Genomic DNA, 22324 nt, shown 5'->3' on the forward strand with positions numbered 1-22324 from the left:
CAAACCATCTAATTTCTAAGCAATGGGCCTCCAATACTCCTGTGGGTTGTATTAGACCTGTGTAGAGCTGAAGTTAGCTCAATTTTGTATTCTCATTTTCTTGATAACACTACTTAGGCTATATGCTTTTGTTAGCAAAAGAATAATTAGGCTATCTTACCTTATATTATATGATGAGCTTCTGTACATAAATTTTTGATTTTTTATTTACATTGATCCTTTTAATAAATAATTATTGCACATATGTTTATTGATTTTAAGTCAACAATGATAGGAAAGGATAACTTATTCATCTTTTTGACAAACCTTGTGCAACTCTTAGAACTCATAGTTTTATAGCTAACTAGTTAGAAATTAAGTTTTATATCCCCTAAACCACACATCAAATGTTGTATCTCTTTTTGCTAAAATGTTTGCCAATAGCTATTTAAGAAGTAATTGGTTGAGCTCCTAATGCCCTGAGTTTGATGTCTGAAACTCAAGTCTCCCTCTAAAATGAGATAAAGGCATATAGATCACTGTGCAATTTGATTGATGTAGGCAGCTATAAAGACTAATAGATATAGCGGTGGAGATTTTGTGTAAATTTAAAGAATTGAGGTATGAGTGCTGAATTAAGAATATATCATGGAGTAATGCGAAGAGAACCAAAAAAAAAATAAAAAAGAAAAGGACTAGATTATCTGTGACTTGGGTTTTTTTTTTTTTGAAGAAGAAGAGTACGAGGACTTGAGAAGTCAATTATAGTATAATGCCCTTTCTTTTATTTAAAAATAAAGAGTCATACCAAGACTTGGACAAAGTTAAATGCTAAAACTGGAGACTAACCTTCCTCACCAAATTTGCGTCCACGTATATAAACTCCATCCTTTGGCTATCCAATTTCTTGGTTGAGCTGACCGTTTACAACAATGTTGATGTTGCCCGCTATTCCTTTCCTCATTTTCAACAAGGTGACCTCTAGTAGCTTGAAAAAGAGAAAATAGAAAAATGCAAACTTATCGAGCTGATTAAATTTTTTAATCGCTGCACTAGATATCTAGGTTCAACTATATCTTCCACCAGGGGTTGGGTGTCAAGGATATTTTTAGAGAGATTCTTCCCATTTTATAGCCCATCACCTATAAGTCTTAGAGAGATTCTTCCCATTTTACAGCTCATCACCTATGAGTCTTGAAGAAGAATAAGAAAGATAATTCTTACCTTAGTCTATATTCAAACGTTTACCTTGTTCTATATTCAAACGTTCAATTTAGAATAGACTTGGTATTGAATCCGAAAGGTTCAATGTAGATGCCAACTTGCATAGTTGATGAAGCCTTTGAGGTAACTAAAGATCTGGGCTTGAGTTCCATCCTCATTCCAGTTTTTGGTTGAGTTTTTTTCATCTTTGTTTTCAAAAATTAGACAGATGCAATCTTTCAATCATATCTGTTTATGTGTTGCACAACAACTAATATTAATTGAGTTTCATGCAATACATGAGACAGTGCGTTATATAAACTTTTGTAGAATTCAATCAATCATGATTATCGTGCAATACATGTAGAATTCTTACCTTGATCTATATTCAAACGTTCGATGTAGAATAGATTTGGTATTGAATCGGAAAGGTTTAATGCAGGTGTCAACTTGCGTAGCTAGTGAAGCCTTTGAGGGTACTAAAGATCTGGGCTTGAGTTCCATCCTATCCCAAATTTCGATTGATTATTTTTTCATCTTTGTTTTCTAAACTTGGATAGATGTAATCTTTCAATCATGTCTATTTATGTATTGCATGACAAATAAAATTGATTGAGTTCACGCAATACATGAGACAATGCGTTATATAAACTTTGCAGAATTCAATGAATCATGGTTATCGTGCAATACATGAAAGATTATGACCGAAAGATTAGACCTTTCCGGTTAACCCTGAATCAGATATAAACATTAACCAGCTTCTATTATTATCAATTTTCTATCTCTATCCATTGTTACTCGTACTAAACTAACATCACCACAACCTACCTCAGGTATCCTCGTTGCTTGATATGGTCAATAAGAGGTTCTTATTAATTCCCTTAATAAAGGTAAAGAGCTGCCTTTGAAGCACAGCGGGAAAACAAGGAACTTAAGAGACACGTGCCGGGGTTACAAAACTTCTAGGCTGATAATGTTTGTATTGAATTGAAGTTACTCCAAGGCTAACCAATAAAATTTTGGACCATCATTGCATTGCAACCTAACTTTAGTATATAGAAACAACTGGGGTTTTAGTGCAAGTGATGAACTGGGGGTGATAAATTGGGGTGTGTCGTAGGTGGGCTGATAGAAAGGAGAGACGAATGATAGGTGGTGGTGAGGTGGGTCTGCATTGATGGAAAGGTGGAAGAAAGAAGAGAGACAGAACTTTAATTTTAATGGTGGACACTGGACTGCAATACAAAGTTGAGACCCAACATCAGTAGAGAGGAACCTAGGCCTTCCTCACAAATCAAAGCTGTTGTTTGTAACTTTGAGACTTTTTCCGCTGAAACATTTCTTTTCGATCAAACTTTTTAATTTGTCATCCCATATACACCTTTGCATGTGAGATACAGCAGGATTAGTACTGACTTTTTCTACTTTTCTTGCAGTTTTATTTGCCATTATATTTTCAGAGAAGGCTTGCCGGGGCCTTGTGGATGAAAGAGTGGTTCTTGCTTTACTTGCAATCGGGGTTTCCCCTTTTTCTTTTCTTTTCTTTTTCTTTTTTCCCAATTCCTTTTTCTCACTTTTTTGCCCTCCATGAGAGGCCGAAAGGCTGCGAGTGCACAAGTACTGCGTGCGTCGATTTCTCCGCCCACGTGTCCCAGTCCAACATCTTGTTATACGTGTCAGTATCTTATTCGACAATAAAGCTGTAGCCAGATCCGGGGCGATGGAGTCGGCAATACTCGGAGTTAAATACCGAGTGTCGTTCCGATAATTACTGGGTTTTTATGTTTTTTTCCTCCTCGCCGCCGGATCGACCCAGCCCTATTCTCGAACCACCTGGAGAGAAGAGGGCAGGAAGAGCCGTAGCTTCGCCGCCGCCGCCGCGGAGAGGGGAGAGATGAAGATCTTCGTGAAGACTCTCAAGGGAACCCACTTCGAGATCGAAGTGAAGCCCGAAGACGCCGTACTTTTCAATCCCCCCTCTCTCTTCGCTGGATTTCTAGTTTTTCTGGACATTTACTATTATTTACCTGTTTCTTGGGCGATTAGGGCTTGCGTTCTAGCGACCGATTGAGCCGAATCTTAGAGCAGATGGATGCTTTTGTTGCTTTTATATCTGAAGCCGTTTTTTGATCTTGAAAATTTCCTTTTTCTTGAGCTGCAGCGTAGATCGATCTTAGCGAATTTGATGTTCAGTATGATATTTTAGCGAAATTGGTGGTTCTTTTCTCGTTAATATTATTCTAGAACTGGGCCTTTCCTTCTCAGTTTTAGGGTTTAGTGGGTTGTGGACTAATCTGAATTCTGTGTTCTTTTCAGTTTGGATTCTTTTTGTTTCCCGTCACGTGGGATGCAATTTCATAATGAATCGTGTGATTTCATAAATTATCGCTTTCTCTCTGCTCGTCCAGCTTTATATTAGGAGTTGTCACGCGATCTTCAAGAAAGCTTGTAGTGTTGGGAAAAGTGGGATTTTCTTTTTTGCAAATTCTTAGTGGGACTTGGACTAGCCTGAATTCTGGGTCCTTTTCAATTTGGATTCTTTTTTTGTTTCTTGTGATCTGAGATGTGATTTCAAAGGGAATTGTATTTTTTCTGCTCATCCTGCTTTAGATTAAGAGTCCTTACGTGGTGTTCAAGAAAGCTTATGCGGCTATAGATGGTGTTATGCTGTTTCATATAGCAGTTGAAGGCCTTGTTAATGTTTCAATTGCTATAAAGTTCCTGTTTTTGTTTTGTTACATAGAAATAAGAGTAATTCTTGATTTTATGTCCTTATTTTGTACCAGTCAAAAGACATCCTGCGAGTAGCGTGATTTGGACTACAATGTGGCATTTCTTAAAACTGAAGTAGTTGGTAGATAGTCGCTGTTGCTTTTAACCGTGGAACCAAATAGGTATTAGAAACTGTCACATCGAAGAGCAATCCAAACTTTTTTAAAATTTTTTATATTAAATCTAGCTGCAATCAGATACATAGGATCAATACCATACTATTATGATGTTTCTTGCCTTGATTTCATGCATGCCTGGTTTATGCCATGTCCTATCGAGGAATTGCTTTGTTTTTTCCTTCACTTTCAGGTATAGACGATTATAGCTAATCATCTTACTGATATGCAACCAATCAGGTTTGTTAAGGTTTACATCTCAGTCTCTTGGCTGATAGGTGCTTTATTAGATGTAGATTTATGAGCTATTAATGTATATATCTGACCATATGTCTGTATGTGTTAATTTGCTAGTATTAGCCTTATCTCCTATTCCCTTGAATGCTGATCCAAATTCTAGGTGTTATTTTTCTTCAGAGTGGTGTCTAGGGCCATGGAAGGCAAGTGGTCCACTCTGTTGTGCAGGGCTTTGAACTTTCGTTGTGGTGCTCTGTTGTGGACTGGTGGTTACTGAGGAGCAACCATAGATATCACAAGTTGAAACCATTGTGACATCTGGGATGTCAGTATTATCATGGATGCTACTTGTTTCAGATAGTTCCCACAGATAATGTGATGCCTTTAGTCCTTCACTTGGTTGGACATGTATCTTCGATGCATGAGGTTACCCTCTACCAGCTTGGACTCTAAGTGCCAAGGATAAAATCTACTTATCATCTTAGGATGTATGTTTCGGCTGTTTCTGACTGGTGATTGTGCCATTCAGAACTCCAAAAGTTGTATGTGCCCAGGTGCTGATGCACATATTATGAAGATTTAGTGTAGCAGTGTTTTTTTTTCTTGAAGGTTATTTGGGAGAGATGATCCTTGCTTATCGTGCCTCTAGTATGACTCAATATCGAGTCAGCAAGTTCCTCCTGCCCTTAAGAGTAACTTATAACTGCAAGGGGCCTTAGTCTGAGGTTGAGAATCTGTAAGGAGAGTGCAACAGCGTTCTGAAGACTGATCTTTGGTTGAGCAAAGGTGGTGGTGATGGCTGGAAAACAATGTAGCTGGCATGCATGTATAAGTAGTAATTAGCAATTCTTTTAATGAAAGTATTATAGAATTATGAAATTTTTTACACAAGTAGGTCATGCGATTCTCATTGTCAGCTCTTTCAGAGGATAGCTGTTTCGTATTTTGATCTTTTCTAGGCTGATGTAAGACTGTATCAAGTTTGATGTAATTTTCCAAATAATTTGGAATACATAACTGATGGAGCATCTCCAGTCTGCATTGTTGTGTAATCTTTATTTCCTTCTGTAACTTCTTGTCTCATGTGCTGACCATAAATGTCAGGGTTATGCAATTTTCACAATTTTCAGAATTATCTTTCTGTTCTCTTTTTTTTTTCTTTTTTTCCTAATGCTGGGGTGTGCAGACAACATTAACTCACAGATTTGTTTTTTTGCAGGTTGCTGATGTCAAAAAGAATATAGAAGCTGTTCAAGGGCAAGGTGTTTACCCAGCTGAACAACAGATGCTGATACATCAAGGGAAAATTCTTAAAGATGATACAACTTTGCAGGATAATAGAGTTGCGGAGAACAGTTTTATCGTTATAATGTTGACTAAGGTATGTCCGTTTTGTCCTTGATGGAATGTATACTTGGTGCCCATTGTTTTGGTGCCCTATGTACATGTGAATACTATCAAAATGCTACCTTAGCTGTTCTACTTTATTATCAATATCCCACTTATGTTCCGTTTGAGTGCTAACTTAATATATTTTGTGACATATATAAAAGCCCTATTATTGTTAGATATGTAAAATAATTCTTCTGTTTAGACCTCATGGTGACATGTACCATACGGCTGAAATGCTTGTTTAGTTTTAGTCAAGGTTTAAGGAATTTCTAGTCAGGGGCTGGCACTGCATTCCCTGCATTGTTCTTCCATGTCATGCAGTGCCAATAGCGTGCTATCGCATGTCTGAGGGTGTATTGGAGAGAAGGGTATGCTGTTCCTGTATGCATTGACCATTTAAGTTTGTGCTGATTGGCAAGCTTTCCTGCGACTAAACACACCCCACATCTTCCGCTTGAGGCCTTTAAACAGAAACAGAAAGCGATCTATTACTTTATATTACAAGATCATTTGCTTAACATCATTATTTCACCAATTGAGTCAGTAAGAATTTTCCCCTGAGTCAGGCTACACAAAACTAGCTGCATATACACACATGTAATGTTTAAGCGTTGGTGGTTTGGTTTTTGCTGTACCATTTTCTTATAAAATTAGTAAGTTAGCTATTTTACATTTTTAAGCATATCTGCTAATTCTTTAAATATGATGGTATTTTAGGTAATTCTCTTCTCTATATATTAATAACTATGTATTATCATCGACCTAAGCAAATAAACCTTATCTGCATCATTTGGGGTTCACATTGTGACTCCTTATCCATTCAATCTATTTAGAGTTATATTTATTGCCATCATTTCTTTCTCCAACTTCTTCTGTCTGCTTCCATCCGTGTTATATCTTATGTCCATTTGTTCTTAACACACAAAAGAACCTCTCTATTCTTCTTTAATCTTTGATGCATATGCCCACACCATCGCAGTTGGTTGTCTTTGTATATGTAACCATATCTTTCTTTATCACCTTGTTCTACTATGTATCATCTTGAACATTGTTAGTTATGCTCATGTGCTTCGATGTTGTTGCTCAACATTTTGTATATACAAGTATGTGTGATGCATTATTTTCTTATTAAAAAAATAAGGAGCTGCAAAGGCATGCATGCCCAGAAGCATATCTACACTTTATCCGTCCAACTGTAACATTGTCTATCTGTCCCTTTGCTATAAGCTTTTTATGTTACTTGATTTATCATTTATCATGTGACACAAGAAGAGGTACACTCTATGCTGCTTAAGCCGCAACGGTTAATGCTATTCGTACAATAGTTGATTAGGGTATGCAATGGGCAGAAGTTATGATAAAAGGCTCTGGCCTCGAAAGACATGCAGCCGAAACTTGCCCTTTTTCTGGGATACGAAATAGTGGACCGGACTAACTCAATTCTTATAAAATTGCGGATCAGATCATTTGTCCTCCCTCAACAAAGGAAGCATGAACCTCTTCTATAGAAACATTTTTTCTTGGTCCTAATTCAATACTAAGCAAGTCCAAACTAATTGAATGCTTTTGTGATAAATTCTTCGAATTGACTTGCCATTTCCATAAGGAGTCTAATTGACAACTCTAAGATAGACATTATCCCTTTCTTGCAAGAGATCTCGAGGTAAAGTGCCGCTAAATTTATCCCATCAGCTATTTCATATGTGACTATGGACCTGAAACAAAATACTTTTCTTGAGGGGTGTGATCCGTTGGACATAGATCCAATTTTTCAAATATTTTGCTTTCTTAGTATTTTTTTCTATCTCTAGTAGAGCTGATCAAAACCCGGGCCGGGCTCTACAGCAGAAATTAGGCCCGATGGCTATGCCCAGGCCCAGCCCGGCCCGGCCCGACTGTCGGGCTTAAATTTTTGTCCAGGCCCGACCCGACTTCGTAAATCTGGTTCTAGGCCCGTCTAGCCCGGCCCGACCCGATAGGCCCGACCCGACAGGCCCGATTTTTTCTTTGTTTGGAATCTGAAAATGGGCCAGAATGGCCCGACCATGCCCGGCCTGATTTTTTTGGTCGGGCCGCTTTTCTTGCCCAGGCCCGACCCATGGGCCTTTTTTTAATGCCCAAGCCCGAAAAATTTCGGGCTGGGCTGGGCGGGCTAGGCGGGCCAGAAGGCCCGTGATCAACTCTAATCTCTAGTGATATCAAAATGCCACCGTGCCTGAATTTTTTATTTGTTTCTCCAGGAAAATGAATATCTTCAGAAAATATCTTTAGTTCAATACTTTTTTCTTTATGTTTTATTTTCAAAGTTTTGCTTCTGAGTGGAGAAATATTTATAAAGTATAATGAGAAACTCTGAATGGTATGATATGTGCAAAATTAGCCATAATTTTGTATAAGTTTTAGATATGCCTATATTTGATTTACTTGATGCTGTGTAATCTTTTAGACTAAAGGTTCATCAAGTGGAGCTTCAACAGTGAGCGCAACAACACCTACAAGTCAGGTAAGAAGGCAATTTAATAAGATTTATGTGATTGCCTCCAGTATCTTTTTGTTTCCTAATTTTTCTCCATATCTCTCTTGTTTTGCTGCTGTTATATAAACTTGAAACGATACCTAAGTGAAATATTATTGCAGTCTAGCTAATATTATCGATAAATATCTGTGCATCTTGTGCATTCTATGTTTTTGTTTCTGCTTTTATTCAATCTGACCAGGATACCTATTCGGCAATGTTTTTAAGTTGAATTTCTTTTTAGATGCATTCATTTTTAATTGGTACTGTGCGTAGAATCAATTGTTTTTTTTAGTGCATTATCGTAGTTGCTTTTCTTTGCAGGCCTTGCCTCCTAGCTCTGTGACTCCTAATGCTCCAGCTGCAGCACCCCCTCCAGCTGCAGCACCCCCTCCAGCTGCAGCACCCCCGGCAAGTTTGGTCCCGTAAGTTCCCCTCCACCCCACCCACAAAACCTTCATAATGCTCCTTTTTTTGTCATACCTTTACTGAGACATATACCTTTATGCAAGTGAGTGCTGTTACCTAGTTGAAACTGTGACCATTGCACAGGGTCCCTGCAACTACACCTGCTCCAAGTGCGACAAGTACACCTGCTCCAAGTGCGACAACCACACCTGCTCCAAGTGCGACAACTACACCAGCTTCTGCGGTTACCGCACCGTAAGCTACTTTTGTCACTTTGTAACTAATGCTATATACATTTTTTTGGCCACTTAAGTGAACTTCAGCGAAAGATTTTTTTTTTGCCATTTATTGGTTTTCCATTGTGTGGATCCTTTCTTTGTCATTGTTTGTTTTACATATATAACTCACCCTCAAACTTTATTTTGGCATTGTTTAATCATTTGATATATCTTTTGTTATTTATTTACGACATTTATATCACAACTTGATTAGTGTAAGGTAATGAGGTAAATGTTAAGGATAAAAATTATGATAATAAGTAAGTTAAACTAGCATTTTTCTTTTGAGAGGATAAACAAGCGTTTTTCTTATTTTTTAAATTTTAATGCTTTATTGTCAATAATATAATTTTTTTAATATTTTTTTGGGTATATATAATTCTGCAAGCCATATCTAATCTCTGTTTTCTTTAATTTAGGTGACAATCAATCATTTTATTGACCTGTATTTTTACTTGTATTTTTAAGCAGTGCCGATGCTTATGGTCAAGCAGCATCCAATCTTGTTGCAGGCAGTGCCCTTGAGCAAACCGTTCAACATATTCTTGACATGGGCGGAGGCACTTGGGACAGGGACACTGTTATTCGTGCTTTACGTGCTGCATATAACAACCCTGAGAGAGCTGTTGAATACTTATATTCAGTAAGCTTCACTTGCTTAAAATTTCATATTATTTGTGCCACTGTTTTGTGAATGCTATCTTCTGTTTATGGCATAGCATAATTTTAAATAAGCCCTTGTATCCCATGTCTTAAAGGAAATACTTCACTAGACATGTTTCTGCTTCAACTTGATCTGATCCTGATGTCAGAAAATCAATGTTCAAATAAATTATATACCCAAGTGATCAGTGATTTTAAAGACTTTGATAACTGATAACTGATGTTAATTTTTAACTATTATTCATTATGATTATGCTGTTTGTTTGATTTTGTTATTTGATGATTCAAGACCAGTTAAAATATCAGATGTGGTAATTATATTCCATCAATCGTGATGGCTTCCTCTGTTTTCCTTGATTTTTCTGCATTTTGGTTGTATCTATCCAGAAGCTAATGTAACATCTGAAAGTTTTGGCCTAAATGTAGCACGAAATTTGTTTTAATATGGAAGCTTGAAAATTAGCTCGACTATATCCTTATTATGATTATTTTTCTGAAACAACTTTTACTTTATGCTGGTATGGCATTTGTACGATGCAGTTGTATGCTCTGTACGATAGGTTTGTAGGTTGCAACAATTGGCAGGTTATGGTAAAATATGATTAGGTATTTGTCCTAAAAGGTCTGATATGGAGGGACGACATATGTTAAGCTGGTGTCGTTAACTAGTGAAGCCTTGTTAAGTTGCAGCCATCTTATACCCAGCAATCTTTTTTTTTTTTCCGCGCGGGGGGCGGGCGGGGGGGGGGGGGGGGGGGGGGTGGCGGGGCATATAGTTTCTACTTTCTAACCAATAATTGATATGGGTGTATTTGGATTCAGTGGAAATTTCTTGGCAAGACTTGCAAACTATATCATGAATGAGGCCTGATTCCAATGTCTCGGCATTCTGTTGCATTTAAAATGATTTTCTGAATATTTCTTCACTCACTCACTCACTCAACATCCTTGCCCGTACACCCCCCCGCCCCTACCCCCGCCCCCCCCCCACCCCACCCTGCCACGCGCCAAAAAAAAAAAAGAGTAAAAAAACAACCTCGGAGGAAAGGTTTTTTTGGATTTCTTTCTTTTTTTTTGAGGGGTTGGGAAGTTAGGGTTACAGACACAAATATTCACAATCTACCCACACCCTTCTCTCTCTGATGCACACTCATACACAGAGGTCATACTTGAGAATGATTTTCTCCATGTTTTCTTATTTTAAAACTGTCATAATTGGAGCCCACGCTGGGAAGACATACTTAGGATCAGTTGTTAACTAATCACAACTGTGAATTTGACCAGCTGTTGACCTAAAAAGTGGCAGAACTAGCCAATGTTTATTGTATTTCACCAGATGTTTTGAAGAATGCTGCAATCTGATAGCCAGGAGAAAAATTATTCCTTCTGGAAAGTTGCTGTGTGCTGGTAATTGGCAAATTTTTCTTTCTTGGTCTAATGGATATTGGCAAAAGAAATTTTTTCCTATATTTGCTGTATGTGTGATGAACCAGATAAGATGATGGATTTAAAAGAACGAACGGTTCCGTCATGGGGATCAAGAATTTTGCTGTTTGATAGTATCATGTTTCTTGATTTATTTAATATTACTTCATACCCTTGTGAATTGAAAAGAAAATGGAAGAATGTTTCTGCTAAAACCCAGTAAGTCCAAATCCTGATTTTTGAGGATGGGTTTAAATACATGAGATAATTTTAGAACATCATGTTTCGATCAAATCTCCATCTGCAATGATGATGATGTGTTCTGTTAAAAGTCATTGCAGATGTATATGAAACCTGCTATATCCTATAAATATTCCTGCAATGCCATTCCTATCCATTAGTGCCTTTCTGAAAATATATGAATGACAATTGTCGATCTTTAGGTCAGTATTCTATATGGATGAATGCAGAGGTTGCTAGAATTGGTGGGTCCAAATCTATATCCAGATTTAGATCTAGTTAACATATGAGTTGTGAATTTCAAATTAGGTTCCAAATTCAGATGCTGCAAGGACCTTGGTTACCTAAGTTTGGATTTTTATCTCTATATTCTTTCACATGTATATAGTGAAAATATTGGCCATCTTATTATTATTGGTGACATTGGACCTAAAAGAATTGAATCTTATTTGTATGTTTCTGGAGCTGTCTTACTAATTTGGATCCAATTTGATATGGCCTTGGATCTAAATCTGAAAATTCGTCAGAGTTGAATTGAGTATTTGGATTAATAGGACTTTACTTCTGAGTTTTAAAGATTGCGTGGCTGTCATTAAACATGGCATATTTTACCCACTAAAAACAATATGGCAGTCTAAAAGTCAGCCATCAGCAGGCAGGAATCTGATATCACTTTCAATTACTCTGTTTCTCTCTCATGGTGATTACACAATTTCTCTTGTAGATTTTGGTATTACCTCTCTTCTTATTTTCGTTGTTTATTGTTTTAACTTGTTGTTTGCCTAACAAATTTCCTATACCTGTCTGAGCTATGGCTGGTCCCACATAGTTTTGTACTAAAGAAGTCTTTCTAATAAGGTGATACATAATCAACCTGTCAATAGTGCTGGGTTACACTGTTGATGTGTTATTAGTTGCATGTAATATACACTTGCAATTCATGGACTCTACCTGGACTGAGATGGGGATGGATAGGGCTGTAGAAGGGATCTGCTGGTTGAGGGGGTGCGGCGTAATATCTACATTGCTTAGGAATGAAGGGTAGAAGAGTCAGTGAGAGAGAGAGAGAGAGAGATTTGATGATCTATGTTGTGTCAAGTCAAGGTCTGATTCCAAGTAAACTTTGGCTGATGCTGCTTGTAACAGATAAATATGTTACAGATAAATATGGGTCGGGTTGAATTGTGTAGCATTACTACTTTCTGTAACAGATAAATATGTTGGACTCAAGCTTGATTAAACCAGCTGCTTTGGTTTGAATCTTTTTTTTTTCTTTTTTTTTTGGGGGGGGGGGGATGCTCCATTTCTTGTCATCCTTTGGTACCATTAATTCAATAATTGTTAACCACTAGGTTTGGAATACTGCAGTATGGGTTTATTTAGGGGGAAAAAGAAATACTGCAGAAGGGGGGTGTGCTGGCCATTACATCAGTATGGTACATACTACATACTATGGTACCTTGTATATGCTTATGGTTTTACCAATACAGGGTGATTCAGTGCCATACATACTGCAGTATGGTCAGTTTTCCAAACCTTGTTTAAATGAAAGAGCACCAAGTATGGTCGGAAGGAAAGAATGCAGGTCTTGCATATCTGAAAGCTTAATTCATTTAGATGGGCTTTTCCTTATTATGCTTTTTTCATGTAATTTATTATACATGGACTGGCATGTCGAATGCTGGCTGGCAACAGCCTAGTTACCATGCCATATCATGGAGTACGGGTGCTTGGCATGCACTAGCTTGGTTGCATGCATCTCCAGATTTGCATTTCACAATGTATGTTCTTATGTTAAGATGCTACCAGGGGATTCCTGAGCAAGCAGATGCACCACCTGCGGCCCAAGCCCCAACAAGTGGGCAGATGGCTAACCCACCAGTCCAGGCTCCCGAACCAGCCCAGCCAGCTGTTCCTTCAAGTGGGCCGAATGCTAATCCTTTAGACCTCTTTCCTCAGGTTGAAAAATGAAAATTACTGGCTTATCCTTGCTAGAGATTTTGGTGCAGCATTTTATGTTAATCTAATTACCTGTTGCTTCCAGCAGGGTCTTCCCAGCATGGGCTCCAATGCTGGTGCAGGCAGCCTTGATTTTCTTCGCAACAGTCCACAGGTACCATAAATTTCTACAAGAAATAAAGACTGAAGTGCCTAACCATAATTTATGATTCTCATTTTCCTGGTGCAGTTCCGAGCCTTGCAGACTTTGGTGCAGGCAAACCCTCAAATATTACAGGTCTCGTCTCATTCCTTACATCATGAAATGTTCTTATTATACTTTTCTTTAACAGTATTCTCATTTCTTTTCACAGCCAATGCTTCAAGAGCTAGGGAAACAAAACCCTCAGGTTATGAGGCTCATTCAGGATCATCAAGCTGAATTTCTTCGTTTACTTAATGAACCAGCTGAGGGAGCAGAGAGGTGTGGAGCTGTTGTGCTGTTGTATATCTCATCTATTTGTGGTACTATTGAATATGTAAGGCTTCTTATTTTTCTAACTTTTGTGACTCCAGCAATCTACTAGGACAATTAGCGAGTGCAATGCCACAGGCATTAACAGTTACTCCTGAGGAGCGTGAAGCCATTGAACGTGTAAGTTGTTCATATCCCTTGTCTGTCAAGTTTTGTCATTTTTTTTAATGTATGGAATACGGGCTAGACAGGCTCGTTGCTGAGCATTTCAACTGTAAATTGACAAATTATGGATTGGGACAATATTGATGTTAAGCAGTCAAATTAGTATTGATGTTTAAAAATAACAAGTGGGTATGAGCACAAAATTCAACAGAAGTCCTATAAACTTCGATGACATTTATTGGTGAATTTTTGAAAATTAATCAGAAACTAAAGATGACAATGAAATTTAATGTTTGCAAAAATGATCTGTTACGTTAGTCTGGGGCAATGAGGTTCCACAGAAGGTCAGGAGGGTAGTTTCTAATCAGCTTACAAAGAATAAATGTTTAACTGGGGAATGACATGATTGGCGGCCAGATTAGTTATGCGTATGATGTCACATTACATCTTCCTCATGCAATCAGATTGATTTCCATCAGATCTTGGAGATCCACTGTTGGGTGTGAAGATCACTAGGGCAATCTTAGGATGAAATCCATAGAGAAAGCAAGTTTAGGGGCACTTCGTTTGTGAATTCTATAAAAATGGACGAGCATAAGATGATAAAAGCAGATTTTGTGTAAATGAATTTTTATGAAGAATAGGGGAGACCTGTTTGTCACAAAACTCTTTTTGTTGGTTATAACAGTATTGCTAAAACAGGTTTTATGAACATAAACCAAACAAGCGCTTTGAGAAAAAAATTATATGCAGATTTTGTATAAATAAAGATTTATTTTATGAAGAATAAGGGAGACCTGTTTTTCACAAAACTCATTTTGTTGGTTACATGATCTGACATATCTCTCAAATAGGTTTTATGAACATCAACCAAACATGCGCTTTGAGAGAAAAAACTTATTTTATGTTTGGTGCAATCCATTTTGGTAAAACCTGGCAAACATAAAGACCCATCATGTAACTAGAATTTTAGATGGGGCATCAATGTATTATCTATAATTTTAACATGGCATGCCATTGTTTTTTTTTTTTTTTTTAGTTTATCTATGGATGTATTTATTTGTTTAGAAATTAGGAGTTTGGTTTCAACTTTGAAGGAGTCAAGATGATGGTTAACTTGGATTTATTTCAAAATTTGTCTTTTTGATTATCCATAAAGGAGAGGAAGAGGTTGCTCTAGTTTCAAATTTATTTGTATAGGAAGAACATTCTAGGTTGCCTTCAAGGGCTTATTTGGATCCTGGGAGATTGGGACTGCTGGTCAACAACTAATTGCTATTTTTTTGGGATAACAAATCTCCTTTCCAAGGTGACTTATTCCTAAAAACTAGGGATTGGTTTTGTCGCCGTGGAACCCCATCGCCTTGTACCACTTCCCTCCAGTTGTAATCTCAATACAGAAGTTTGCCGCAACCCTGCCAGGAGGATCTTAACAGAATGATATGATCTTGCCGGCAGTCAAACAGGGCCTCAGTCTTTCTTTCCTTCAAGTTCTTTTAGTTGGGGGTCTGTAAAGAATTAGAACTGCTGAAGAATGGAATGAATTAGGGAACTTGCTTTTCATAAAATTTGTTTTGTTGGTTTTGTGATCTGTCAATATCTCTAAAACAGGTTTTATGAACATCAACCAAATAAGCGCATTGAGAAAACTTATCATCTGTTGTAGGTTCAACGCGATTCCATTTTGGTAAAATCTTAAAATCATAAAGTCCTATGGGTATCAATAAAATAAACAATAATTTTGTTAATTTACGTGTGGTCTCTTTTGTTTTTTTTTTAGATGATGGAAATGAATTAGGGAACTTGTTTATCATAAAATTTGTTTTGTTGGTTTTGTGATCTGTCGGTATCTCTAAAACAGGTTTTTATCAACATCAACCAAATAAGTGCATTGAGAAAACTTATATGTTTTAGGTTCAACGCGATTCCATTTTGGTTAAACCTTGAAACCATAAAGTCTTATGGTTATCAATACAATAAACAATAATTTTGTTAATTTACGTGCGGTCGTTTTTGGTTTATTTCTAGATGCATCTGTTTATCTAAGAATTAGGAGTTTGGTTTCAACTTTCAAAGTGGTTAATTTCGGTTATATTTAAAAACCTTTTTTTGATTATCCATAAAGGAGCTGAATAGGTTGCTTTAGTTTCAATTTTATTTGTATAGGAAGAACATTCTAGATTGCTTTTAAGTCTTTCTTTCCTTCAATTTCTTTTACTTGGGGGCCTATAAAGAATTACAACTCCTTAGGAAAGGAATGCATAGATTTCATCATGGTTGATACTCAAAAGGAAGTTTTCAGATATTAAATTATTCATGAGTGTAAGAGCATGTTGATTTCAATGCTCTCTTTTTTAACTTTTGTTGGTGTAGTTCATCGAAATCCTTATCCTCTCTGTTCTCCTCTTTTGTCAAACATGATCTAGAATTAGACTATTCCAGAAATCATATCATTTAATTCTATTAAACAAACATCAATCTTATTGGGATTTGTGTAATCACTTTAATATCATGGGAGGCTTTTGATATTAAAGATGCCTTCAAGCTCTGTTACCTGTTGATGTAGAGAGGAGATTTTATTGATGAAGGAGAAGAGAAGAGAATGTATGGAGCAGGTGGACAGGGAGGACAGTATGGGACTCCTTAATTGTGCAATCATGCTGAAAGCACCAGCCAGAAAACTTTAAGAACTACCTAAATTCCATTATTAAACAAAAAATAGATTCTTACTAGGACCAGGACCTGTATTCCATTTGAGCAGGGTGTCTATGGCTAAATTAGTTTTAGGCAAATCTGAGAATTTGCATGACGCACATTTGTTGATGCAACCAGCTCAGACATTCTCCAGCTTTGCAAGATCTTCAGCACTTTGCCTATTCTTTTGTTGAGTGAAATGATTTTTAATTCTCTGGGAAACTAGTCTATGGATCTTGCTTATAGTTTTAGCCTGCATTTTTTAAATTCAATTAAGGATATTATGTAATAATGCATCTTTTAGCCAATATTGGTTGACATTTGCTTTGCTCGCTACTGGCCTGAAATTATGACATCTTGCTTTTATAAACCAAATTCTTTGAGTCTGCTTTTGGTTGTTGGATAGCTAACTAGTGGGTGGAATAACCATAACCATTGGTATCGACCGCTTGACCAGTTAACCATGAAGCTGAAAAAATTGCTGGCTGGTTGCTGCTCGCTTAGCCGGCCTTTTTTTGCCAATATGGCAAAAATGCTGTTTGGTTGAGAAAGGCATGAGTTAAGTGGTTAAATGCCACCTTTTGGGTTGTGGACAAAAAATGGCAGCAATGAAGAAGGGTAAAAGTGAGGGGAGAAGGGAAAAACAGAGAAAAATGAGAGGAGGGCTGAGTTGGGTGGTCCCACCCCTACCCCCTTTGAAATATTTTTAACGAGGTTAAAAGGGTAAATTGACATTGACCGGCTAACTTTAACCACCCAAAAAGTGGCATTTGGCTAATTACTTGGATGCAAGGTCCGCCGTACCGACCGCACCGACGTACCAGTGGGCGCCGGTATCGAACCGGTACCATTGGTTCGGCTTGGTTCACGCATTCAAAAGCCCCAAAAAATTGAAACCGGTATGGGCAGTTTCGGGCCAGTACCGACCGGTACGGGTCGGGTACCGGTTTTAACATCGAATCGGACCGGTCAGTCGGTATCGGTTCAGTACGAGCTGAACTGGCCGGTACGGACTAGTTCAGCATTTAACTAGGAATTATCCTGGAAACAGATGGTCTTAAAAGGAGACAATGCCACGAAATAGGAAAGAGCCCTTAGATATAGGGACTGCAGGTGAGTATTGAGGTGTGCACTTGACAAAAAGCTTGTCATTAAATTTGTCATGTAGGACACTAGATATGGACATAGAGTTTAAATGGTGCAATGGGATTTCACATGATGCACCAACTAAGAGATCATCTCAAATTTGAGTAGTGGAAGAAGTGGATGGCAAAACATATAAAATAGAGATGGGACTTGTGGAAAAGCTGTTAGGAGAAAGCTTGTTTCTTAGACACTTTTTCCATGTGAATGGGAACTGTGTTGGAAGAGGTTGGGGTGTCAATAGGCCAGGCAGGGTTTGAAGTTTCAATTGAAGTGGAACATTGCAACGGAAACATTTTGGTTATGGCCAAAACCTGATGTGTAATTGTTGAAGCTAAATCTTAGCAGCCTAAAAATCAGTGTGTGCGTGTCTGTGGTGATATCCTTTTTCTTTTTTTTTTTCAGATATTTTATGGACTATTGGATGTAAAAGCTGGTGCAAGTTTCCAAGCCTAACCTGTTCTATAATGGCTGCATTTTCTTGCCTGTCATGCTGGTAGGCTACCTGGCTAATTGGCACCATTTGGAAGAGGGTTCACAAAATTGACCTGAAATGGATGCCAAAAACTAATTGGAAGTTGTTTTGTTTATTAGAGTGATCAAGAAATTCTAGTGGGAACAATCATGAAATAAGGCTCTCATGATCAAAAGCTACTGCACTGATTGTATTCATTCTCCTAGATGTATTATGCATTGGGGAGTAATGTGAGAGACATGCATCTTAACATCTTGCAGAAATGAACAGGTAGGACAGATGGGAGAAATTTTTCCCAAATTTGTATCATCTCGTGCTCTAGAAAGTTTTGTGAAATTATGAGGCAAAAGTTAAGTGCTCAATGTTGCATGGTATAAAATGCTAATGCAATAGTTGAAACCTGTTTTAATTGTCTGGGCATGTCTGGAAAGGTTTTGAGGAAACTGGTATGGATGCCTCCAAGATAACTTGGATGGAATTTGTGTGAAAATCAGAGAAGGTGCAGTTACTGGGTGCTAGACATGTACGATTAGCTATTTAAACTTCATTAAACTGGTCTTGTGGATACTACCAATAAAAAATGGCCCCATATTATATTTAGTTAACTTTCCAAACAATATTTTGAACTACCTTTTTTTTCTTTTCACCAAAACAATCTAATTTTTTCTTAAAATTTTCATAAATGGCAAGAATTGTCCCTATATTATACTTACATTATGTGCATTTAAAATTTCAGCATGTTGAAATCCACAAAATTCATGTTCCTTGGCACAATATCTTGCAAGGCTTTTGAAATACAGTTATAATTTTTTTTTTTTCATTCTATTGTGTCAGCTTGAGGCAATGGGCTTCGATCGGGCTCTTGTGTTAGAGGTCTTCTTTGCCTGCAACAAGAATGAGGAGTTGGCTGCGAACTATCTTTTGGACCACATGCACGAATTTGAAGACTGATTGAAGGAGGTAAAAGCTTGGCCTGCAGCTTTACTGAGTGCATGCTACTTCCTGTTCACAGCAATTGTGTAGTATGTGCATGCAACTCCGGGTTCACAGGAATTGTGTGGTTGTGGATTACTGTTCGTAGTGGACAAAGAATGTTTGGGCAATCAGAGCTTTTTATATGGTTTTTCCTCTTTATATCTTGCTTCTTTCATAAAGACATAATCCCCGTACATAGTAAAGTATCAGGAGAATGCAATTTGTGTATAATGATTATATTTTGGAATTTGGACCATGTCAGCAGCATAGCACATGAAAGCAGTTGCTTATTTACTTTCATGATAAAATTATTTTTTATTTACTTTCGGTGATAGTATAGTTTCTTATATTATTCACGATGCCTATCAAGAAATGGAGAAAACTAAGCATGCAAAATGCAGAAGATATTTTATATCCTAATATGATTTTCTTGCCACTGGAATGTGGTGATCTTGCATTTTTAGCGTTTAGCATTGTTTTGGTCCCATGATAAAATTATAGTCTCTGTATTTTTGGCGTTCCCGTGTGGTCATGGTGGCAAGGTGTCTGGGCTGTGCTTGGAGGACTTATTTCTCAATTTCATGTTTGTGTGGTGACCCGAACTATTCTGTGGTTACTGCATGAAATATGGGAAATGGAATTTGGTAATCAGTCCTTTGATCCATCAATTCTATCTAATTTTCAAATTTTGCTTCTATTGGTTTGTAAAGTATGTGAGATTAAATATGTCAAAATGAGTCCTTTTGTAGTTTACATGGTGACTCCATTCATTTTATGGTCACAATATGAGACTAGAAAATGAAATCTCATGCTAGATCCCATGTTCATTCCTGTGGTTGTACGAAAAGTAAGAAATGAGATATGACGATGAGTCGGTCTCCTTTTAAGCCCTTGGTTATGCTGGTCCTTGAATTGTGTTTCATTGTGTTGAGCAAAGAGCCAAACATGGAAAATGAAATTTCATGATAGTCTTTATTTGTGGTTCGGTGGTTGTATTTAGTTCTAGAATTCTTGTTTCCTTCGAGCTCATGATCTCGATGTCATAACTCAGAGATCAGAGGAAGAAGGTGCTGCGGAGGGAGGTGGTCTGGAAAAGGATGCTCATGGGAGCAACTGCAGGCTTAAGAGTCGACAAGGAGGCTAGAGGCGCCACTCGAGGCAGACCGAAATGTAGCTTGGTGTCACGAGGCCGGGCAGAGATTTCTAGCCGATGAAGCTGTCTTCCATGAGACGGAATTCACCGCCATCGTCCATGGTGCTGTGGTAGATGCCAAAGAAGTAGAGGTAACAAACCAAGAGAATAAGAAGGTTGAAGTAGGTGAAGGCCGATGCGGAGATGAGACCTTGAATGCTAAGGCCGAGAATTGGGACAAGGATGCAGTTGATTGGGAGGTGGCGGAGGAGCAATGCCAGCGCAATAGCTGAGAGGGATGATGACGACCTAGTGGTGGAGGTAGGTACGGAGGCGTTGGAGCTGAAGAATCTCATGTCTAAAAGTTTGGTTTAAAAAGCTTTAATTGCAGATCATGCTTCTTCTGTATCTCTATCATCTCGGTTGGATTTGAAAAAAGCAAGTAGCATTTTTCTAAATTTGTAATAACTAAAAGGTACATTAATGAGTAAAGTAGTTTCTTTGGATATTTGGAAGATCATCCTTCAAAGGTTTATCAGTATAAAAAAAAAAAATCAACTCGTAAAGAAAAAGATCGATATTTCTAAAAAGCAACAAAATATAAATCTTGCAACTGCTTCTAGGCAAATTGACTTGTTGGTACCTATAATAAATTCATATTGATGATGATATTGAAAGCTCATGCCCCTCGCGAGAGGTTAAGTTCTTGTCTCTCAACTTCATTGATCGACCAAAATGGAGGAGTTTCCATCACCATCTCCAATGATGAAGGGTGGTAAGGAGTGACCCTACCACAAGGTCCAGAAACAGAAATGAGGCAAGTGAGTCTAAGATTCGGAAGTAAATAAGACCAAGATCATGAATCGGCGCTACCATTATTAAGTGATAAAGGAGTGGAGTAGGAAAGCCATGGGACTTTATCATTGAGAGGGAGGTTATAAAAACTAGGCACGAGAAAAAAAGATCGGATGGAAAGGTCAGTTTCTTAGCAAAACTAAATAATCAACCATGAGATTGGAAACAAACTTTTCTTCATCTCTAATTCTGATTTAGTAAGAGCTAATCATCTATACAAGGGGAGCCCTAATCCAGCCATCTAGGAGGATTGCCGGACTTGATGTAGACACCCGTGGCTACTATAGGGAGGTGGCTACTATGGTGAGGATTGGATAAAGTTTAGGAGCAAAATCTACTATATCGAGAAGCTAAATCGTGTACCAAACTTTTGGAGGCCTTAATTTGCCTATATGATTCATTTTTGAATGGAGTAACTTTTTTAGCCTTACAATATGGATCCACCCCTTAAGAGTAAGATGCTTTTGGCCCCAAAATGATCTGGTCAATGCAAAAAAAAAAAAAAAATCAGAAAAAGTTTTGACTGGGCATTTATCTCAATCCTAGAAAAATTAAAAAAAGTAGCTGAAAGCAAAGTCGATATAAAAGTCGAGATCTACTAGTCATATCTATTTCAAGAAAGCTGTATCTTTTTTTAATTAGATAAGAAATTTGATTCGAATTGTGCAAGACAAGTCTTACTAGTATAAATAGGAACTTTAAAACTCAGTTTTATGACTCGTTATTAAAAAAGAAAAAAGAGAGATCTAGATTCAATTGCCGCCAATTTTCTAACTTTTCTAATTTTTTTAAAAGATTTTAGTTGAGGGAATTGAAAGAATTGAAAGAATTACTTACTTCTCTACGAATAGATTGGTTATGTTTCTATATATGAATCCAGATTTTAAGAATTTTTTTATTTGGAGTTTGAATAGATTATCATAGGCATTCATCTTTCACAATGATGATTTCTCATACTTATTTAAATTTATTCACATCATTAAATGGAGTTATTTAATGTTGTGATATTTCAATAATTTATTCTTTTCATAAAAAAATCAATCCATTACCCTTTTTGGTAGAAATTAAGAAAATGAGTATACCTCATTTTATTCTTTATAATATTTTCAAAAAGTTAATATATATCGATAAATTCTACATGTTCCTAAATTATATATATATATATATATATATATATATATATATATATATATATATATATATATATATATATATATATATATTGTTTTTGTAAAAATCTGTAA

At 37.2% G+C, this 22324-nt stretch overlaps 1 protein-coding gene across 7 annotated transcripts; it reads left to right on the forward strand.

Annotated features, from left to right (window-relative positions):
* The first annotated feature begins 2295 nt into the window (after positions 1-2295).
* On the forward strand, positions 2296-19420 carry LOC103701057 (ubiquitin receptor RAD23d-like). 7 transcript variants are annotated; one of them, XM_008783030.6, is made up of 13 exons: positions 2296-2487; positions 2619-3142; positions 5527-5688; positions 8146-8202; positions 8539-8639; positions 8767-8877; positions 9372-9543; positions 13038-13187; positions 13276-13341; positions 13417-13464; positions 13541-13650; positions 13743-13821; positions 18953-19420. In XM_008783030.6, exons 2-13 carry the CDS (start codon positions 3077-3079, stop codon positions 19067-19069), a joined length of 1239 nt encoding a protein of 412 aa, XP_008781252.3. In that variant the 5' UTR covers positions 2296-2487; positions 2619-3076; the 3' UTR covers positions 19070-19420. The 7 variants fall into 7 exon arrangements, with proteins under 7 accessions (XP_008781252.3, XP_089782925.1, XP_088565299.2 ...); XM_089926799.1 differs by having other exon boundaries at positions 2454-3142; XM_088709173.2 differs by lacking the exon at positions 2296-2487 and having other exon boundaries at positions 2663-3142; positions 16373-19420.
* Positions 19421-22324: the final 2904 nt, after the last annotated feature.

The sequence above is a fragment of the Phoenix dactylifera genome, chromosome 12 (assembly GCF_051530095.1).
Source record: "Phoenix dactylifera cultivar Ajwa chromosome 12, Ajwa_hap1_PhDact_Kaust_v1.1, whole genome shotgun sequence".
Classification (NCBI taxonomy): Eukaryota; Viridiplantae; Streptophyta; class Magnoliopsida; order Arecales; family Arecaceae; genus Phoenix; species Phoenix dactylifera.

Coding starts and splice junctions, on each gene's coding strand:
- LOC103701057 (XM_089926798.1), top strand. CDS start 3,077: ATGAAGATCTTCGTGAAGACTCTCAAGGGAACCCACTTCGAGATCGAA. Junction 8,640..8,766: donor CCCCCGGCAAGTTTGGTCCC/GTAAGTTCCCCT, acceptor ACCATTGCACAG/GGTCCCTGCAACTACACCTG. Junction 13,342..13,416: donor TTCTTCGCAACAGTCCACAG/GTACCATAAATT, acceptor TTCCTGGTGCAG/TTCCGAGCCTTGCAGACTTT.